The sequence below is a fragment of the Pelodiscus sinensis genome, chromosome 5 (assembly GCF_049634645.1).
Source record: "Pelodiscus sinensis isolate JC-2024 chromosome 5, ASM4963464v1, whole genome shotgun sequence".
Classification (NCBI taxonomy): Eukaryota; Metazoa; Chordata; order Testudines; family Trionychidae; genus Pelodiscus; species Pelodiscus sinensis.
In genome coordinates this window covers 59,687,968-59,710,248 of record NC_134715.1, presented here as the reverse complement: position 1 = coordinate 59,710,248, position 22,281 = coordinate 59,687,968, and the positions used below count along the sequence as shown (strand labels likewise).

The window sequence follows — 22,281 nt, the reverse complement described above, 5'->3', positions numbered from 1 at the left end:
CACACTTTTACTTAGCATCTCACTGTCCAGTAGGTTTGTGTGTGAAAGAGAAGCAAGCCTTCTCACTAAACAGTGGAGTAGCGTTTGAACTTCAAGGGAAGTTAGCCACCCAATCTTAAACAGCAGTTTATTGCAGCTTTACATCATACTCACCCCAATACAATTCCTAGCTCTTTTACATGGACTCTTGTATGTCCTCGCAGGTATTCGGAGAGCATTTTGCTTTTGAGGTACATCTCCTGTAGCCTATCCTCAAGATGCATTATACACTGTAAAAAACACACCAGAAATTTCAAGAATTGATTAGCTTTCATGTGAAACCATTGTAAAGGTGCAAACTTATTTTATATAATATAATTTTATAGCTACTATACCAGGAGGAATGATGTACGTAAAGTGTAGCTAAAACCCCCCGAAGAATGGGCATGCTGCTTGTTTTCAAGTGGTCAACACAATTGTAGTAAAATAGATTTGGGTCAGGCTGTTTTTCCCCGATTAGCACCTTTGTTGCACATCTGTCAAACAGCTAAATCCAACTCTTGCTGTAGTCAACTCTTACTGTAGTCTTTTCACTGACTTAATTAAAAGCTGGATCAGACCCAAAGACATCTGAAACCTGAAAATATTGACTATGTCTTCTTTACAATTTACTATTTTTCTGAAAGATGCAACTTAAATAGCTGAATCTAAAATCAGAACTTCCATTCTTGAAAAAACTAAATTATAAAATGGAGTACTTTTTATTTTTTTAAATATTGTATATTTTTACATTTGCAATCAAGTTGTGAGGACAATGATGTGGGCTGTAGTGACAGATTCTTTTGTTTATTAATTTACTCTAAAATCTCACTTATGAAGCCCTGGTAAATATTTTGTAGTATTAGAATTAAAAAGTTTTAATACTAGTTCTGAAACCCTGCTGAATCAAATTCTGTTTTTCAAAAGGCGATCGTTGAAGTTAAATTGGTAATTTAATAATTAGACTTTTTAAAAAAAATCATAGTTTATAACCTTAATATTAAATAAGTACAGTTACATTTTTTTTATAGACTGAAAAGAGAATTTACATAACAGAGCAATTATGTCAGAGAAATCCAGAACAAATGTTTGGTGGCACTGCTTCTGCCCACCCTCAAAGAGATACAAAAAGGGGAAAATAGAAGATCTAATTGATTGGTAACAGAATGGGACTTTGCTTGTTTCAAAATATGAGGGAAATCCCTGGTACCACTGAAGTCAATGGCAAAATTACCCGGGGGCTAGAATTACAATTAATATTTTTAGTGCTAGAATGGGGACTGGTAAGATACTTTATCCCAAACCAAATATGAAATAAATTTGATACATCATCTCTCTACAGCAAAGACCAGTCCACCAGAATCAAAATAATGCAGCTTTGCGTGCTCCTAAGAAATGAAGGCAAGCAGCATATGCAGTAAATCACATTGCAGAGCACATCTGACAAGAAGAGGCAGCAATTAGAAGCAAGTAACTTAATTTGACCTAAGTGTATTTCTCAAGTTTAAAGAATAAAAGCACTACATTTGTTCAAGCATGTGGGATTCCTAACACTGTCCTACAAATTTGAATTTCCTTTGGTATTTTATGCTAATATACAACACATTTTTGCTAACTGAAGTCTAAAACAGAAGAGAGCTGTCCGTGGTAGGCAAGATACCATATATTCTTTAGATGTCCTTCAGCAGTATAAATACATATTTGAAAAAACATCCTTTCAGTTCATAATGGTTCTCACATACTTGAGAACAGATATGGGGATTAAAAATTTTATGAAAGTTAAGAATATAGATGACAATAAAGAGAAGAGTTTATCTCTTCATTACGCTGTATTCTAAAGCAGATTCTGCAGCATCACACACTCCTGTATAGTAACCTTTACAAACAAAACACCTCCATGCATTGAGTAGCAGCTAAACGTCTGGAGATACCTAGAATTTGTAAATGTGATGTGTGGGTTCCTTGGGAAAATTCCTCTCATTCTTGATGGCTGAAGAGTTCAGGCTCATCATGCCTACACAGGCATGAGATGCGAAGTGGATTTTTTTTACGCTTCCTTTACGACTTATACCATTGAATAAGTGCAAAATTATCTACAAATCAGTTTTAATGTCAGAGGTAATATCTCAAACTGGGCTATAAACATTTTATATGATGTTTCTTATTAAAAAGGTTTATTTTAGCAGCATCCACACTGATTTTAGTTTGCTCTTTCTACTTACCACTGACATTCCTAAAGCTGGGTTTTAATAAATCTTGAAATGCCACAATAAAACATACCATTGGGGTTTGTTGCCTATAGCTCAGAGCTGGTCTCTGTTTTTTGTAGTACCATACAAAACACAGTCTGCTGATCTGAACAATGGGTGGGTGACCCAGAAGAAAAACTGAATTAAGGGTCTGAATTAAGGTTGATCAGGCATCCTTAATTCTGGCATTTACTAACTTGCCCTTGACTTTGCTATCTTAATGTCCTTTTAATATGGTTTTGTGCATGTAGTGTATCTGTAGGTGGGCAGCACTGTGCATGTTAAGTATATTTACTAAATAGTTTCACAGTAACTAAAAATCAAATAGATAATACCTGAAGTCTCTAACGTAAGCAGTTTAGCACATATGACTGAACAATTATCATTAGCCACAGTTGTTCATAAAGAAATACTTACAAAGTCAGCTGGGAGGTTGAGTTTATAAAGCTGTAAAATGGATTGCAGCAAACTGGACACTTGACTGGATACTAAGACATCTTTGCCAAGCTTCATATTGTCTGTCATCTTTCTCTGGCTTGTAGCCACCTGAACGTTCCATTTATCTGTATCGGCAATAATGCAGACAGCTTCTGCTATGGGCTCATCTAGAACTGGATGCTGCAACAGACAACAACACTAGCTGTTCAAAATATTTTCAACACTAATGAGACTAAAAGGTTTCAATAGCACTTAAGTGGGGGGAAATAGTTAAGAGAGAAGAGTGTGTCAAACAAATGAGACCAAACATTGTTTTTGTCTAAAACCACAGATAATTTGGATTTTTTTATTATTATTATTTACAGTGAACTAACTAATAAGACAAATTTGATTTGGGGCCAAAGGAAAAAAAATACACGAGTCAAATGTGTTGATTTTTTAAAAAAGGTGGGTGTGAAAGAGATAGCTATACACTATTTGCAAATTCCTTTATACAAAAGGAATCCCAGCTTCGCTATACGATCAGCTTTAATGCTGCTTTCTATTACAAGGGAGGCAGAAAGGATTAGGTTGGGGCTAACCTATGGCCTGTATATTTTTAAGACAAATTTCTGTTCAGTAAGCATTGAAAAAACTATAACTTCATTGCTCTGTTAAAAACAAGTCCATTAGAGAAACATGATTCTTTTTATTGCTAACATCCAAGCACTTAATGACTGCTACCAGGGCTTGTTAATCTTTAGTCAGCATTTACTATGCAACTATAAATAGATAGATCAATTACAATAAATTACTTGTTTTGAACATAGAAACAGAGCAAAATTAGACATTTTAGACATGGTCTAATATATGATGAAGTTTGTTCTTATGGCCAACTACAATCTGCTGTCAGATAGATGTGCTAATGGCATCTAGTAAAATCTCAGTCCCTGTAAAGATTTCTAATATCCATAATAACATGTACTGTTGTAGGTGGCAACTGTGTATTAACAAGCTTCCAGGTATCTGCGGACCATCTTGATTATGTATGTTACAATGCTATCAGCCTGTTAAGGCGACTGAAAAGGGAAGCACTTCAATATGATATTTTTCCTAATATAAAGAATAAACGTGTTACATTTTCCAAGTTGTAAATACAGAATTATATTTTCCTATTTATATTTGTGTTATAAAAGATTTACATAGTACAAATGAAAGCACATATATGAAAGTGGTATATGCGTCACATGTTCCACGAGTCAAGAAGTGTGACGTTTTCCTATTGGAGGCAAATGGTTTTACTCAACAGGAACTATCCTCTGTCTTTCCCCCATGTTCTCAGTAAGATCTTTCATTCCTACTATTATAGGTCAGTGGCTCTGAAAAAACGTAGGGAAACCTACATGCACTGCATGAAGCAGATCTGCTGGTAACCACTGCTTGAGTTTTTCATCATTACTTATTCCATGCAGTACCAGATCAGGCATGTATGTGGGACAGTAACCACCGAGAAGTGACCTTCCAAAGTTTTTCACACTTGGACTGCTGATTATGTTGGATCTGAAACAGAAGAATATGAAGCCCATTCAAAAGCCAAGAGCATAGCTACCCTTTTGAACTCTCTCCCCACTCCTCCTATAGGCACAATGCATATGGTGACATTGTCAGCATAACAGACTTGTCATAAGATGTTAAGATACATGAAACGAATACAATTCTTATCTGACAGACTGCATTTAGATATTGTTGATAGACCTGACATTAACTAGCCCTCGGGCTCACTCTGTGCCTCACTCTGTAGTCTGCTTAAATTTACATAACATGTCATCTAGCATTTAAAATTAAGCAACGCTAAATGAAGCCACACGTAAGGAAAAACAAAAACAATATAGAATTAATATTGATGTAGGAATTTGAATATCCCCTAACTAGTTTTAAACAGTTCAGAACATTTTAGTTTCCTAGATTTTAAGAAAAGATGACAAGTCTGCAACCATTAGGCCTTGTGTAATAAACACACACCTTGGTTTCACTGCTAGTTGGCTTGCTGAGCTTGAGAGTTCATTGCTTGGTTCAATGAATGCATAACTAAATGCATATGCAGTCTCAAACAAAGCAAAGGCATCCATCTTGCATCAAAATTATGCTTACATTAAATTTTAGCCTTCATTGATCCTATGTACCAAAAGTCTGATTAGAATATTTTGTAAACAGAGGGAAAACGTATGCATTGTTTTGCTCTCTCTAAACATAAAAGGATGGGGAAAATATTTTGCTCAGATTTTGAAAAATGTTCACCTTCTGCCAGAGGCCAAAGATAGAACATTTCAGCACCAAGGGAGCAGTTTTCAAGATCCATAACCATAATAAAGCCCAGATAATTGACTGAATGAAGTACATAGAGCTCCACCTGTTTACAAGGGCTCCATGTACAGCTCAGAGCCTAGGTAGGAATGGAGATGTTATAATGGAAATTGTTTTGTAGTCCTAACTATAATAGTGATTTCCAGCAAATATTAAAAGTAACTTTGATGTAAGTACTTGAGACCAGTCAAAGATTTTGTTTGGTTTTAAGTAAACAAATTTAATGCTTATGCTTTAGACAGGGGAGCTTTCAAAGCAAAAAGACAGTAACTGTCCATGCTCCCTACCTCATCAGATGGGTCTTAGCCCTGCCAAAGGATCAGAAATATCTAAGAAAAGAAGCCCTGTCAAAAATGATCACTGCATGTCAAAATAATTGTTTATCATCCTACTCAACCTAGGCCTTTTGCAGAGACTGCCAACAAGGGACCCAGTTACAAAAGCTATTTTACAGTGCTGACACAGCAGCAAGAAACTGAGTTAAGGCCCCCATGAATTTTACAGATGACTGGAACAACTCTTGACTAGTAACAATGTTTGACCCCACTTAGTATAAGACTCACTCAAATACATTCTTTACCTTGGTAAAGGAAGTTCTACTTCTGTAAATTCTTCATGCCTATTACTGATATGGCCTCGAGGGTGTAGATCAAAGGTACATGAAGCACCATCATCATCGCTGTCTCCCAGTGCACTGTCTGAACTCTCATTCCTACGAATCTCCCCTTCAGTTCTCAAGGGGCTTTTCCTTCCAGGATCCCCATAGGAGACATCTTCAGTGACTACTTGGCCGGAGTCCTTTAAATCAGAACTTGTTTTAACAGAGTCAAATGAATGGTCCTCCCCATTCTTGGAGCGCAGAGTTCCAGCTTCTAAGGTTTGTGGTTTTCTTATTTCTATTTTCTTATCAGATGACTTCAGTGGTTCATCTGACAAGCCAGACGTATTTACTACATTCGTTTCAATTTTATTACCCTCAGCAAAATATTCAAATATACTTGCACTCGCTTCGCATGATGAAATTTGTGCATAACAGATATTATGCTTAATGTGTAATGGTTTAAGGGGGGCTTTGGAAGTTTCGTGTTGGCTCTGAGGAGTTTCTGCAGGCACATTTGGTGGACTTGAAGTACAGCTTTTTCTGAATGCCCTAAAATTTTCATCCATTTCTCTCCTGTGACTTTCTAAATCTGACTCTGGTGATGTAGAACTTCCAATCTGGAAGGAGACCCTTTCTAACGAAGGAGTCCTAGCAACAAATCTCTCAGGACATGGTACAGCAGATGACCTGTCATATGGCTTTTTTGCTGCTTCACTCGTGGCCTGGTTGCTATTCTTTAACTCTTCCGTTAAATCCTCTGATTCTATTTGTTCTTCAAAATGGTTGGACTCAGCTTCTATATCATCAACTACCTTCCCTTTCTTATTGTCATCCATCATTCCTTTACACTCAGGACTGCCAACTGTGCAGTCTTTTGATGCAATACAGGAGACCCTGGAGATCTGATCAGCCATTCCTGTTACTTCTTCATTCTTTTCTTTTGAAGACGTTGGCACAGCAGGAAAGCTCTCTGGATTACCAACATGCCCCACAGTGCTACTGGTTTGATCTCCACCATTCTTCGGAGGTAGGACTGGAGGCACAAGAGCAGGTTCATTCTTAACAGTGACAACCACATAATCAGACTCCTCAATCTCTCCCTTTTCCAATGTAGTTGTGATCTTGCTTCCATTTAGCAGTTGCTCCTCCTCTCCAACTTTCCCATTCCAGGTCAGTTGATTTTCCTGTAGCTCAGAACACCGCAGGAAGTATGTCAGAACATAGAGAATACGCTGAACTAATTCCTTATGTTTTCCAACAATCACAGTCCGTGTCAGCCTAACGGGAGAGCCTATGGCACCATATAGATCACCTATAGAAACATATAGGGAAACAGGTACTTCACAAACATGTACGTAGTTACACTACAAGCTTCAAAAATAGAAAACAGACACTCACTACATACTTTGTAAGAACACACAATTTGGGAAATTATTTTAAATTTCATTTTTAAAAATGCATTTCCTCACAAATTAATGGAGGCTTGAACCATTTACTTCTATTTTTTTCTAAACCCACATATTTCCTCTATTTGCCTCCTGGCATGTTTTCCTGGGTTGATCGTGAGAGTGCTAGTATTCAACCTCTGTCATCTCAACACCATTGGGAAGTTTTGTTTTTCAAAACAAAGCTTACAAGACATAATTTTCATTTGAAAATGGAGACCAGTAAAGTAAGTCCTTTTATTTAAAAGCTGAGCCTAGTTGCTATGGAAATCATAAGGAAACAAATAGAAGCCCAACTGACATTTTTAATAGAGTTTCTAAGATTAAAAGCCACATCAAAGCCTTGATACTAAGAACACACTCACAAGATTTACTTTATGCGCACAAGCAGTCCCACAGGCATAGGGAAGGAACAGGTTAAAAACTGTAAATAAGTTAGATGTATTGAAGTTGGCAGGGTCTGACAAAATGTACCCTAGAGTACGTAAGGAACTAATTGATGCAATCTCTGAACCATTAGCAATTACCTTCAAGATCACAAGGAGGATGGGTGAGATCCCAGAGTGCTGCAGAAGAGCAAACATTGTAAATATCTTTTTAAAAGGAGAGAAAAAAAGGACCAGGGAAATTATAGATCAGTCAACATTATTTCCAATACCTGAAAAAATATTGTTTAATAGTTGCCTGCAGTAAGTTTTTAAAGTACCTAGAGGATCATAGGACTAACAAGTAACAGCTAGGTAGCAAGGATTTGTCAAGAACAAGTAATTCCAGACCAGAAGAATTTCCTTCTTTGACTAGGTTACTCTGACCTAGCTGATGAGGGCCGTGGGGAGCGGGGGCAGGGGAAGAGAAACCAGTAGACATGATGTGCCTTTATTTCAGTAACATTTTTGTTGCAGCCCCAAATGACATCTCATAAGCAAACTAGGAAAGTGTGGTCAAATTTAAAATTACTGTAAGGTAGGTACACAACTGGTTGAAAGTCTACTAAAAAAGTAATCAGCAATGGTTCACTGTCAAACTGGATGTATCAAGCGGGATCACGCAGAGGACCTGTCCTGGATCCGGTACTATTCAGTATTTCACTAATGACTTGGATAATGGGGTTGACCATATGTTTATAAAATTTACAGATGACACCAAGCTGGGAAGGGTTGCAAGCCCCTTAGAGGACAACATTAGAATTTAAAAAAGATCTTGTCAAATTGGAACAGTAGTCTGCAATCAACAAAATGAAATTCAATAGAAGACAAATGCGAAGTACTTTGCTTCAGAAGTAAAAACCAAATAGACAACAAAATGGGAATAACTGAGTAGGCAGCAGTACTGCTGTCGGGGCTGGCCACCAGTTACCCCTGCACCTTATTACAGACGGTCCGGCTAAAGACGGCAGTGAGCCGGTTTTAACTGGTGATGACCTAGCCCAAGGCCTCCTTAGTTGCATCAACAAATTGTGAGATAATTAGGCCCAAGGACATGAGGTCTGAGAATTAGATAGCCATGGTGTTTCCTGCCAGAATCTGCTTGTGAATGTTTATGCCCCTAAGAAAGGAATAATTACAAGATGGCCGAAAGGCACTGATTGGGGAACAGTCTCACCTGTGGACCTAGGTCGTGTGTGTGCGCGTGTGCCCAGGGACTTCCCACGCTGGAGCAGCACCCACTACTAGCCCTCAAGAGAATGGATGGAGGATCCGGGACTGTCTGTGGCAGAAGGGGTGTAAGCATTGGATTCTTGCTTACTTGCTTGCTTAATTGCCTGCTTCTCCGCAGCGAGAAGCACATATTTAGTAATGCACGAAGGCTGAGAGGCATAATATGCCCTGGCAATAAAACCTCCTATGTTTAATGTACCTGGTGTGGCTTCGTTAAGTGTATCCTAGCCTTCTGTTAGAGCAACAACTGCTGAAAATGATCTAGGAATTCTAGTGCATCACAAGTTGAATATGAAGCAATATCAGTTGTTAAAAAAGCCTAATATAATTCTAGGGTGTATTAGCAGGCATATCATATGTAAGTCATGAGAGGTAATAGTCCTGCTCTACTTGGCACTGGTGAGGCCTCTCATGGAGTACTGTATCCAGTTTTGAGAGCCACCCTTTAAGAAAGATGAGAACATACTGAAGGAGAAGTCCAAAGATAAGCAATAAAAAATGATAAAGTTTAGAAAGCCTGACCTGACCTATGAGAAAAAGTTAGAAAAACTGTGTAACCTTAGTCTTGCCAAGAAAGGGAGGGAGGGAACCTGATGATAGCCTTCAAATATGTTAAAGACTGCTATGAAGATGATGCAGCAAAGGAGTTTTAGGTTAGATGTTAAGAAAATGTTTTAACTATAATGGCAGTTAAATACTGGAATAGGTGACCAAGGGAGGTTCCATAATGCTCATCACTGGAGGTTTATAAGAACAAGTTAGACAAACACCTTTCAGAGATAAATTATGTAAGCTTCAGCATGGAGTGACAACAGATGACATCTTGAGCTCTCTATATTTCTATGACTGACAGTTGGGTATATTAAAGCAACTGCTTGCTTGCAGGATTCTAGCCTAATTTAGTATTTAGGAAGAGTCTTGGAGCAATAATAGTATTAGGGCAGCTCAAAAGAAAAATGTAAACAAAAAATTAAGAACTGCAGAGACTGAGCAGTTCCTTGATTAACAATATGGTTTTATTACTTATAGAATGCTGCATTCGACAAACATAGCATTTTAGTATAATTTAATAATAAATCATGCATTTATATAAAACTCCATTTTAAAAGCTATTTACAAATACTACACCATCCTTTAAAAAATGTTTTTAGAAAGTACATTTGTACTATGAATCCTGTCTTTTGAGGAAGGAACCACCAGAGGGCAACATTTTACTTCATATTAATACAAATTATAACACCTAAACTCACTTTTTTGTGCTGAGAAGAGAGAACTGAGACATTTTGAGCTCAGCCATTAGAATTTGTCTGGGTTTCTAAAGCTAGTATTATCTTCCTATGGAGCCTACTCTGTAATGTAGGTACTGGGTTACCACATTTGGTAACAATTCATTTCCCTTCTTTTCCTAAAGAACCACTGGTAACTTTTGCTGAGAGAGAGGACAAGATCTACTGCCCAAAGGAGGAACTCCACAGTTCCACTCTAGCTGGCTATGAACCTCAGCCATGGCTTATTTCCCCAAACCAGTTCCCACTTACCTGAATCCCAGAACACCCAATTTCCCCCCACAATAACTCAATAACTTTTTTTTTTTAAAGCAAGCAATACAACTCTCCACGAATTTATGAATGAGAAAGGGAGAGAGATAAACTAGAGGTTCCCAACCTTTTTATGCTGGGGACCAGCAAACCCATTCACAAACCTTTGGCAGACTGGCAATATTTTATGTGCATATTTGCCTATTCATTATGCAAATAATGAACATGCAAATATGTAAATACAATGTTATCTGATTGCCTAGCCCCAACCCAGTGCCTTACACCCTTTAACGCCCCACCCCTGCTCCCTATGCCCTTTGACCCTTTAACCTCTGATCCCTATTGCCCAGGGATGGGCAATAATTTTGGGGGGGGGGGTACCACTTCCAGAAATTTTGGAAGTGGCCGCAGGCCAACCTGGAAGGGGCGGGGCCTCAGGAGGAAGGGGCAGGTTGAGAACTATGCTGCTGGGTATGGTGACCTTATTGTCTGAACCAGCTGCAGCTAGTAAGAACAGGTTAATTTAAATTATAAAACAGATTAAGTGTTTTAACTTCCTCGTGTTAGTTTATCAAACTTCATTTTAAATTAAGTAATATATTCTATCCAACACAAAATGTTTCAATGTTTTCTTTATTTATGGGAGGAGTGAAGAAACCATTTGGGGTCTGGGGGGGTCACTGACCCACCCAAAAAAACAAAATCAATTCAAGATCACACAAGTGAGAAGCAAAAAAACCCTCCAAAGCCCCCCAGTTCTCACTGATGTGGCCCCGACTGACACCTCACTCACGGGGTGTCCCAACCTCACAGGGTGAGGAGAAGGGAAGGGGGAAACTGAGGTTCAGAGTTTCCCATAGGCCAGATTTACTTTTCTAGGATTCTGGAGTTAGTGGATTTTATGGACCTCCTTAGGCTCTGGGGTAGGGACAAAAATAAGGGTGGTAGACAAGGCTGCTAGCAAGTAGGATAGGGATAGGGTGCAGGATCTGGGAAGGACCTGGGGTGCAGAAGCAGGCTGGGAATAGGGTGTTTGGCCAGATGGAAGAAGCAGGAACAAGGGAGGGTGCAGTGTGGGGCCAGGAGAGAGGGTGCAAAAACAAGGGAGGGTGTCAGAGCAAGCTAGGGGTGCTGGGTATTGGAGGGGAGGGAAGTGACAGAATTGGAGGGGGGAGGGGTCTGGATATGAGGGGGAACCTTACCCGGCTTCGTGATCTCTTGCAGAAATGGCTGCAGCCATGCTGTCCTAGCCACAGCCACAGGCCACCCTCAGAAGTGCCAGGGCCACAGGCTGCACCAGAGGCACCCCTGCTGCAGCCACACAGCTTGGGGCCAGCCCCGGAGGTCCGACAGCCACACGGCCCCAGGTCCGCTCTGCAACACTGCAACCTGGGCCAGCCCCGCTACTGCAGCCCACCCCAGAGGCACCGCTACCGTGAGTGCGCAGCCTGGGGCTGGCCCCGGAAACACTGGTACCGTGACCCAGGGCCAGCCCTAGAGGCACTGCTACTGCTGCTACCGTGGCCTGGGGCTGGTCCAGGTGGCGCCGCTACCATGGCCAGGCAGCCTGGGGCCAGCCCAGAGGCATTGCTACTGTGGCCCGGGGCTTGCCCTGGAGGTGCTGCTATCGTGGTCACGCAGCCCGGGGCCGGTTCTGGAGACGCCATGTCAGCAGCACCTCCAGCCTGTGGGGCTAGCCCCAGACCACATGGCCATGTTAAGTGGCGCCTTCAGAGCTGGCCCTGTTGAAGCACCTCAGCAGCAGCAAGAGGGATAAAGGGGTGGGGCTGAGCTCCTTCCCCCTACACCCCCACAGGGCCTGTAATTAGGGGGTGGGGCCTATAATTGCTGCTATAACCCATGCCAGCATCCTCACCCAACACCCATTTGACCGCCCCCTTCATTACTCCCCAGAGCGAGGCTGGCCGCTAGAGAGCTGTGCGGAAAGAGGAGCGGCTGTTGGTGGCGCATGCACTCCCTCCTTCATGCCCCTTCCCTCCCCAAGCGTGTCTTGTGCCCCAATGGGTTGAGTGGGGGGAGTAAGGAGCCTTGGCCGGGCCTCCATTACCAAGGAGGGAGAGAGGGAGGTGCCTCCTTCTCCGCCTCCTCCTGCCGCAGCCAGCAAAAGCGGCCCTGGGGCCAGAGCGTGGAGCCCTGATAGGCCGCCATTACAGGCAGGGGGGGCGAAGGGGAGGAAGGCATCTCCTCCTCTGTCTATTTCTGCCACCACCTCAGTGCTACTGCTAGCAAAAACGGCCATACAGGCAGAGCGCGGCATCCCGGCTGGCTGCCATTACCGAGGAGGGGAGGGAGGTGCCTCCTCCTCCTCAGCCCTAGTGGTGGCACGTGTGCTCCCTCCTCCTTCATGCTCCCTCCCTTCCAAAGCACAGAGGAGTGGAGTGGCTCCTCCTGCTCCGCCTCTTCCTGCCTTGCCACAGCCACCATGGCTGCCAGAGCTGAGCCACCATGAAGAGCCAGCTTGAGCTTCGGTAGCTGCTGCAGCCGGGCAGCCAGCAGGTCGCAGACTGGCAGCAGTCCATAGCCCAGCAGTTGGGATCTGCTCAGATAAGCAAACGAACTTGATACTGACACAGAGCTATTGTTATTCAAGTTGCTTCTTTAAAACTGCACTGAATTTTCTGTTTTTTTGTTTTTTTACATTGAACAGATCGAGTGCAAGAAGAAAAAAAAAAATCGAGGGGTAGGGAGGGATTTTCCAAATAATGGAATTTTGAGAGAGAGATTTTATGCATGTAACTTTCTACTCTGCAAACATTCATGTCCACAGACACTGGGCCTGAAGAGGAATTTTCAGAGATAAATAAAACTGCCAGTTATAAATATTTTGCCAGCTCTCAGTCACATGCTTCTTATATAGAATCCACTTGATTCCATATATCAAGATAATTTCTAAGGGCATGTCTACACTGCCACCCTAGTTCGAAGTAGGGTGGCTAATGTAGGCATTCGAACTTGCAAATGAAGCCCGGAGATTTAAATATCCCGGGCTTTATTTGCATGTTCCCGGGCGCTGCCATTTTTGCATGTTCCCGGGCGCCGCCAATGAGGAGTAACGGTAGTTCGAATTAGGAGCTTTAATGCGAACTACCTAGCCCATGCCGCGTGTAGCCGCGGGCAGGTAGTTCGGACTACGGGGCATTTAAAAATGGCGGCGCCCGGGAACATGCAAATAAAGCCCGGGATATTTAAATCTCCGGGCTTCATTTGCAAGTTCGAATGCCTACATTAGCCACCCTAGTTCGAACTAGGGCGGCAGTGTAGACATACCCTAAGTAATATATCTGAGGAATTGGGACCAGATTCTCTAGATAGTGAGCTACCCCTTTGAGCAACTGAGAGGGAGCAAAAGGACTGTAATCCCATTGCTAATGCCCAGCACAGAATTTCCCTGGCATAGGGGGAACACTCTGCTTGCCCATCTACATTATAGCCAGGACCTCTGCCTCTCTCATGCCCCACCTCTGTTTCCTAATAAAGGGGATACATGTGAGCTCCAGTGATATACTCCTCAGGTAGAAGAAGCACAAATCAGTAGCTGACTTAAACTAAGACTACTGCAAGGCAGCATTAATATAAGAGAAGAGTGAACCAGAGAATCAGAACCAGCTCCCTGACACCTCTCTCCACCACCATCCCCTCTATACTTAGCTACCCACCTATGAAGTATTATTTTTTAAATATCTGCATATGTCCAATGATGCATTTGTAGAGGAATACTACCTTTCAATTAAATAGATTAACATTTACTAACAGTTTTTACACCAATTTTTTTTTTTAGAATTTTCTACTGACCGAGCTGTGCCCACAGAGGGTTGTAAGGATGTGATTTTGCCAGCAGGTTTACAGATTGTGATGTGCCTCTCTCAGAGGTCTTTGTTGAAGGATGGTCAATTGGCATTACAGTTGGGACCCATGCCAGATGATAGGTCAGCACTGCCGTCAATAAAGCAGCTAAAAACCTAAAGAAAAAAAACAAAACAAAAATAAAGAGATGCCAGGAAAAAAAAAGGTAAGTATATTCATGCATGTGTTTCCTGTTATGTTTGTCTACATTAGAGCAGAAGTTAGTGCCAGGCTGAAGGGATGAAGTAGGAGGAAACATACTGGTTTTTGTTGATCTGTTCTATCAGAAGTGTAAATTGCTTCACAAAGCGCTGGCATAGCTGGTTCTTTTCTGAAGTACTAGACATCATGGTAAGCCACACGGGTTCTGCAACCCTTGGAACGGTGTACAGGTTCCGGATTGTAAGCCTACCATAAGAAAGAAAAAGAAACTGTCAATGAGGTTTCAAAAATATAACAGAAGAAAAAAAAACCCAGTTTTCTGCCATCTTTTTTAACAACAGGTGTTAGGAGTTCTAATACTTACGTGGGTGCTGTATAGCTAGTCAGAGGCTCCACTCACATAATGAGAGGTGTACTGTAGGACACTACATTATCTGAGATGCACTGTAAGTGCATCAGCAACATTTTTATTGATACAATTGCAATTCCCTTGACAGAGAACGCATTCCTCTGAGCATGTAAGGATATGGAAGGAGGATATGAAATTCATCTGACAAAGAAAGTGTTCCTCTGAGACAAATTGAATAGTTGGGCTAAGCATTATAATGTTTTAAGGAATCATGGTTTATTGCCACAAAGTTCAGTAGGTTAGTTTTACCCAGCAACTGCTTCACATACAACCAGCAATCATTTCATCATACTTTCTGGTAAATGGTGTCACTAAAAAGATGCAAACTGAGACTCTAGGACAGCATTTCCCAAATTAAAGGCTGCGGCCCGGTACCGGGCCGCGGGAAAAAAATACCGGGCCTCAGCGTGGCTGCCAGGGTGTTCCGGGCTCCCAGACTGCCCATTCAGCACTGGGTTCCTCAAGCCCTCAGCCGGGCTGGGCGGATGTAGCCGTATGGTTCAGGCTCCCAGCAGAGGCATAGTGAGGGTTACCAAGTGAGCTCTTATTGCTGGCTGTGGAGGGAGGAGGAAGGGTTGGATATTGGCCAGAGGGAAGCAGGGTCGGGGCAGTGGAGGTGCCCGGGGGAGATAGGGAGGGAACTGGCCAGTGGAAGCAGGGCTGGCCAGGGGAGATCGCACAGGTGGGAACCAGCTGGCGGGGGCAGTGAAGCTGGCTTGGGGAGATCATGGAGCAGGGCTGGACGGGGGAGGGGGAGAGAGGGCAGTGGGGCTGGCCAGGGGAGATCGCGCGGTGGAGGGAACCGGCTGGCAGAAGCGGGGCTGGCCGGGGAGGGGTGGGAGCAGTGGGGCTGGCCAGGGGAGATCGCGGGGGTGGGGAGAACCGGCTGGCAGAAGCAGGGCTGGCCGGGGAGGGGTGGAAGCAGTGGGGCTGGCCAGGGGAGATCGCGGGGGTGGGGAGAACCGGCTGGCAGAAGCAGGGCTGGCTGGGGAGGGGTGGGAGCAGTGGGGCTGGCCAGGGGAGATCGCGGGGGTGGGAACCGGCTCGCGGGGGCAGTGAGGCTGGCTGGGGAGGGGTGGGAGCAGTGGGGCTGGCCAGGGGAGATCGCGGGGGTGGGAACCGGCTCGCGGGGGCAGTGAGGCTGGCTGGGGCAGACCACAGGGCTGGCTGGGGAACTGGCTGGCAGAAGCAGGGCTGGCTGGGGGGGCAGGAACAATGGGGTTGAGCCAGGGGAGATCACATTGGGGAGGGGGTGGGAAACCAGGTCGCAGGAGCAGCAGGGTTTGCCAGGAGAGATTGGGAAAGAATCGGCTGGCAGAGACAGCCGGGCTGGCTGGGGGGGGTGGGGAGGAGAAGAATCGGCCAGCAGTGAGCAGGACAGTTCAGGCCGCACGCAGATCCTGAATAAAAATGTAAAAGCAGTGCCTTTTAAATATCCCCACTGCTGACAGTGAGGTTTAAAGGCACTACAATGTGTCAGAATGGAGAGAACCTGGTGCATTCACCATCCGGAATGAGAAGATGGATAAAAAATTCCAAAGATGGTGTCAGCTTTCTGAAAATAAATGAGCCCCTTTTCAATACATGATGTGAAGGTGCAGGGTTTTATTGGATTACAGTCCATTTTTCCAATCTATATTCCCTTAACTTGCTGGTAAGAATATTGTGGGTGGCCGTATCAAAAGCTTTGCTAAAGCTGGCTCTGGGGGCTTTGGGAGAACCAAAAAACACCATATTTGCATAGTCGTAATTTGCTTAATGAATATGCAAAAATGCAAATGAATGTTACCGGTCCTCCGAAAGCTCGTGAATGGATTTAGTGGTCCCCGTGTCAAAAAGTTTGGGAACCCCTGCTCTAGGAGAACCTTTAAGATTGAAGAACTATGCTCTAAGAGCAACTCTGAATGAAATCTGCAGCTTGATTGATCATCCTGGCTTTACAACAACCAGCCAGATGCTTTACCAACTCCGTAAATATGCATAGATGATTACTTAATACATAACATGCAATTTTAGAGGTGTGATCTTAGACATACAAGTATTTAATGGGCAGATTAATAGCAAAACACAAATCCATCACAAATGGCAGCCATCTCCAGTAATGGAGGTTAACATACCTCCAGTTTAATTCTAAACAGATTTGCATGATTCACAATTAAATTTCAAGTTAAAGAGATTGGCTTCTACACATTACAAGTTTTATACAATCTTCACAAGTTAGCAAGTTCAGAAATAACCTTATGGTAGTGCAAAGTCTTCGTCTTTCTAGAAAAATTTTCTGTTGTTCTGTGGATGATTAGTGCATGCAAATTTGTAACAAAATGTTCTTTCTACTTTACATTTAAAAATCTGTGTTGATGCATTTATGTTTTGGGCAGGGGGTTGGACTTGATGACCTCCTGAGGTCTGTTCCAACCCTACCACAGCAATCTAGCTTTGTGTCTCTAAGCAACTCCCTGCACGTATACAGCACGTCTAGACGACGTTTTACGTTTGAGAGAAGATATGCAAATTCAGCGGAATTTGCATATCTTCTTCCAATTACTTTTTCAAAAGAGTTTGGGGGTTTTTTTTCCCCGAAAAAGCAAGCAGCCAAGACGTAGTTCTTTCGAAAAAAAACCTCTTTTTTCCAAAGAGCCTTCTTCCTCAAAAATTGAAGTGTACAATTTTTTCAAAAGAACCATATCTAGACTGCTTGCTTTTCTGAAAAAAACTCTTTTGAAAAACCGATCGGAAGAAGATATACAAATTCCCACCAAATTTGCATATCTTCTTTTGAAAGAAAAAAAGTAGTCTAGACGTGCCCATATAATTCAATTTGTGTGTTTATTTTATTTTTCTTAGATATTTGTATATGTTTATTTTACTTTTGATCTGTTAGTTTATGCCAATTCTGTAAGCAATTTACTTTTTCAAGTTTGCCAAAAGTATTTTTTCTATTCTGTGATGAGAATACTTACTCTTAGGCATGTTATTTAAGACATGCTCTGGTGCAGTATGAACAGCGTCAGTTTGAACTCTTGCCTATGGGGCTAAACATTGTGTGAAGGCTGAGTTTTAGGGCTCATTCTTCAGTGATGATCCTGAAAAAGCTAAGAAAGGATTAAATGGGCTCCGCAGGGAATCCCAGTCATTGTAGCTACAGTGCTCCATTATCTGTAGGAATATAATGTGTTTTCCTCAACTGTCACTCTCAGAAATGGCTATACCATTTTTGCAGATGTTTCAGTCTGAGGAAGCTTCCTAACTTGGAAAACAATAGCTCAAATGATTACAGTTTGGCAAAGTTGTAAGTATCTGAAACAAACACTGGGCCTTATAACAGGAAATACCAGATGTCCGTCACTTTATATAGTGCCAATTGCTTTTCCTATAATATGGTGTAATAACAGCTCACCTGAATTCTCCCAGGGCATCCGTAACACGGCTGATATAAACCTGTACTCTTAGGCTGGATTCTGCTATTTTTCTACAGAAGATCATGGCCTTGAAAGAAAAACAACAAAAAGTGACATCTTGAAAAATGGAAGAAAGTTGATATTTTTATAGCTCTATCAACATGTCTGAATTGAACAACAGACACTGTGGCTTGAGCCCCGATGCTCTGCAGCCACTTAGGATAGCAAAAGCTGCCCACATCCCCATGTGTGACTGTACAGGACCAATCTAGAACGTGTGATCAGGTGCATGCAGAGAGGGAAGCAAGGGCTATATGCTAAACACTCTCTTCCTTCCCTCAACTCTTTCAAAGCAAATATGCACTTTCTCCCACAATACATGAACTAATTGAAAAACCATCTAAAATGGGAGGACACCCCCCCCCCCATATATCATGGAAGAAGGAGACCACACATATACATATATATCCTCCTTCCAGTGCAAGTAGACAGCTCAGGGCTGGGGGGGGGGGGGAATTCTGGCCCTAGAGCACACCTTTTTCCAATGCAGTTAGTAGTGCAGAGAAGCTACGTGCTAGGCCACAGTCAGGGCTGAGTCTGCAGCTTGGCTTCACCCCCTGATTATTTATACCTTTCTAGGCTCTAGAGTATTCCATCCCTGCTTAGCACTTATTGTTCATAGTCCACTGAATAGCATTCTGCACCTTTTCAATTGCACTCTTTAGCTTGTTCATATGAGATTCAAACAGAGGAAAATGAGAGAAAAAGAAGTCCTGGAAGTTTCTCTGCGAGTCTTCCCTTTCTGGCAGGGAGAAAATTATGCTGATGGCAATTTTTTTCCTCCGAATCATTGCAGGATTCGAACTACAGCTTTCATCAGCCATGCTAAAAGTCTCTTCAGTGGACCTGCAATGAGAGAAGTATCTGCTAGTTACCCTGTGTGTTTTCCATATTTGTACACAATGCATAGTTGTGAGTGTCAGCAAGAGATTCTAACTATAACTCCACAGCTACTTCAATGTCTTGGAAAAAATTTTGCCCCCACTTACAAAATGTTACTTGCTCACAGAGAGCAGAAAAACTAGAGAAGCCTTTGCTAGAAGCAAGATCCCCTCTCATGAAAGATTTTCTCTAGGAATAGCACCCATAAACAGAAGCTTTATAAACACTTCTGTGTGGGTATTTCTGACGGACATCATCATCATATCCAAATGCTTTGTAAGAATTAATCAATTTATCATAATATCCTGCTGCAAAATCATTCCTCAATGCCTTACCATGTCACTGCTACACCATTTTATGTCTGACAGCAAAGATAGAGGCGTGTATTCTTCAATAGATTCAACCATACTATTAAGGTTTCAGATTGCCTACCCCAGAAGAGGACAGCTGTCGTCCTTCTTAACGTGGGTGCTATCTAACTTGAGGTAAACACGCCTGTGACAGCATAGCCAGCAGGTGGACAAAGGAATGGCTAAACTAACACAAGTAAACAGGCTCCTTGAGCCATATTAGGTGGAGGGGAATTCAATCAACAAGAGGCTGTTATAAATCTTAGGAGCCAGAAAAAGGACTGCCCTCTCAGTCAACCATCCAATGGAACAGAAAGCAGAATTCAGAAAATGTATTTGTTATTTGTAAAAAGATAAAGTATCTGCTCCAACAGGCTTATTAATTAAGAAATAAAATGATTTATTGATGACAAATTGCCATCACTTTGACACTTGACTGGAGTCCAGTATCTTGATATAAAATGCAGTGGAGATAACAGTCTTTTTTAAACTTGATGTGGCTAGTTACTAACCCATAAGTGCGCGGGGGGGATGTTCTCTTGACCTCATCTAGCTATATCAAGCTAAACACTGCCAGTGCCTTGTCTCCACTCAGATGTGACATAATCAGGATAACTCTCTCAAATTAAAAAAGAAAAAAAACCACAACAACAAAATCCACTTTTTTTTGCAGTCGCAACATAGCTGCTCTATAGAAGGTTATAAACTAGGTTAGCATTACCAAGACTCTCCATACCAGATCTTCAAGAAGAGACGGTCTAGGTTACAATGTCTCCTTTTTCAATGTACTGTAAAGCAGTTTTCAGGACGAAGTTTTTGAGATAGCTATTTGAACTGAGATCTGTGCATTTTTGGAAATGCATTCTAAATGGAAACTATTTTCTTGTTCATCTAGGATATATTAAATACATAAAATTCATCACCACAGTGGTACATTTTCAGACACCAAAGAGAAAACTAGGCTTGTGAGAAATAAGAGCCCCAAAGGATAACAACCTCATTTGAACTCCTTAGTGACTTTCGTGCAAAGACAAATTCCCATAGACTTTGTAAAAAGGTCAGTAAATCAGCATATACAAAACACTGCAGACGGAGACATTTCCCAGAGTTCGAGATTGGGAAATGGAAGTCTGACTCGGAGAACCCTTTTCAATAAAACTGTTAATTGCACTTGACTGAGAAGTCACTACATGAAGTTGCAAATGGAAGTTTTGTTTTCTTTGGACAGTTGGCCTAAAGATCAGTCAACTTAATGGACTTAAATTGCAGCGAGGGAGGTTTAGGTTGGACATTAGGAAAAACTTCCTAACGTCAGAGTGGTCAAACACTGGAATAAATTGCCTAGGGAGACTATGGAATTCTCCATCACTGAAGGTATTTAAGAGCAGGTTGGGATGATCTATTCTAGACAATGCTTGGTCCTGCCATGAGGACAGGGGACTGGACTCGATGACCTCTCGAGGTCCCTTCCAATTCTAGTATTCTATGATTCTATGAACGGCTGTGCAGCTTTGGCTGTATGAATTAAAGCACAGATTCAATGCCTATTGAGATCAATAGCAAAAATTCTATTGTTTCATGATACTTCATTGGCTCACAAATGAATGTTTGAATATAGCAACACCTGTAATGCCTGACAACTGTTTAACTACTGGATCTAAAATACATTTATGCAATTTCTCTCTCTACTGTGGCTGTGATGAAAGTACAAAAGTTATTTGCCTTAGAAGAAAGATTTGAGGCTGTATACTGCAAATATTATGCCAGGAACTGAGAAAGTTATGTCCAGCAGAAAGTTATGTCCAGCAGAAAGTTACCGCTTTCAGTTACCAAAAACACTGTAATCTATTTGAGAAAAATTTTTAAAGGGGCCTTTAAAAAAATCAAAGTCAAAAGGGGTTGTTTTTCTTTTTTAATACTAATGTACCGGATCACTATAAGTTTATCTAAATTAAACACAACTTAATTAGCTGAGCTTAGCTTTTAGACAAAATACAATTTCATTCATTTTTTAAACTTGATCAGTTTTTCATATGGTAGGTTTCAGTTGAATTTCTTTGACCCACAAACTAAAAGAAAGCCACTGTAGCACAGAATCCAAAATAGCTGTCTTTAGCAATGATTAACAGAACACACAGATACAGTGCATGGGAAATGGTTCTTCCACGGTGTTTGTAGGGCACTTCGCCTGTTTATTAAGGCACCCTGTGACTTACTGGCTTAGCATTCTTTCTAAAGATAAAATCCATAGAGGGGGCTTTTCAGGTGTGAAATCTGTACATGGAATCTCTGTGAACTGTTATATCATTGGCAAGAAATAGGCTTTACAGCTCCTTGCTAAAGTCTATGAGGGCATTTTTAGAAGCCTGGAGAATCACCAGGATCCACAATAGCACAGGGATATCAGCCCCTACCATCCGCAGCTCCTTAGCAGTGGCTGACCCCAGCTTCACTGAAAACATATTACAGCTTTAGGCTGGATGCCCTTTTCCAGGTAACTTTCACCAGACTGGTGGGTAAGGGGAGAGAATGAAGGCCAGTTCCCAAACCTATACCAATTCTGTACTGTTCCTAATCTGCAGAGAGAGGGATTCTCTGGATTCATGTCTGTGTGCATACGCACGCGCGCATGCCCATATTTGAATGTGAGTGGGGGAGGAGGAAAGGGGTAGCTCGTAAGTATTCTTTACTTTGCTATGAGAAAGCAAGACTACCTATAACCATGGTCACCAACAGGTCGATTGCAATCGACCAGTCGATCGCAAGGCCTTGACCAGTCAATCACGAGGCGACGGCCCCGCCCCATTTTCCACCCACCCCCAAGAAACCCTAGTACTTACCTCCAGCGAAAATGGAGGTAGTGCTG

The 22,281-nt window shown here is 42.1% G+C and overlaps 2 protein-coding genes across 10 annotated transcripts in view; one reads left to right on the top strand and one right to left on the bottom strand.

The window, feature by feature from the left end:
- Positions 1 to 22,281, bottom strand: part of FNIP2 (folliculin interacting protein 2) — a 72,107-nt gene that overhangs the window by 6,776 nt on the left and 43,050 nt on the right. For 5 of the 6 annotated variants that reach the window (XM_014572962.3, XM_006121871.4, XM_075930138.1 and 2 more), the window contains 8 exons: positions 18,828 to 19,029; positions 18,123 to 18,211; positions 14,416 to 14,562; positions 14,104 to 14,270; positions 5,629 to 6,961; positions 4,088 to 4,244; positions 2,685 to 2,885; positions 154 to 269 (listed from right to left, as the gene is read on the bottom strand). In XM_014572962.3, coding sequence (XP_014428448.2) covers positions 154 to 269; positions 2,685 to 2,885; positions 4,088 to 4,244; positions 5,629 to 6,961; positions 14,104 to 14,270; positions 14,416 to 14,562; positions 18,123 to 18,211; positions 18,828 to 19,029 — 2,412 coding nt within the window. Of the gene's footprint in view, positions 1 to 153; positions 270 to 2,684; positions 2,886 to 4,087; positions 4,245 to 5,628; positions 6,962 to 14,103; positions 14,271 to 14,415; positions 14,563 to 18,122; positions 18,212 to 18,827; positions 19,030 to 22,281 lie in introns of those variants that run through there. The other variant, XM_014572967.3, reaches the window with a different exon arrangement.
- The window catches only part of SPMIP2 (sperm microtubule inner protein 2), a 104,013-nt gene that overhangs the window by 64,415 nt on the left and 17,317 nt on the right, over positions 1 to 22,281 (top strand). Inside the window, exon 5 of one of the 4 annotated variants that reach the window (XR_012904194.1) lies at positions 14,090 to 14,320. The exons of 1 other annotated variant lie outside the window; for it this stretch is intronic. Coding sequence is in view for 2 of the 3 variants with exons in the window: in XM_075930139.1 (XP_075786254.1) it covers positions 1,361 to 1,417 (57 nt within the window). In the remaining variant the exon portion in view is untranslated. Of the gene's footprint in view, positions 1 to 1,360; positions 2,259 to 8,230; positions 10,343 to 14,089; positions 14,321 to 22,281 lie in introns of those variants that run through there. 2 more of the 4 variants (XM_075930142.1, XM_075930139.1) reach the window with 2 other exon arrangements.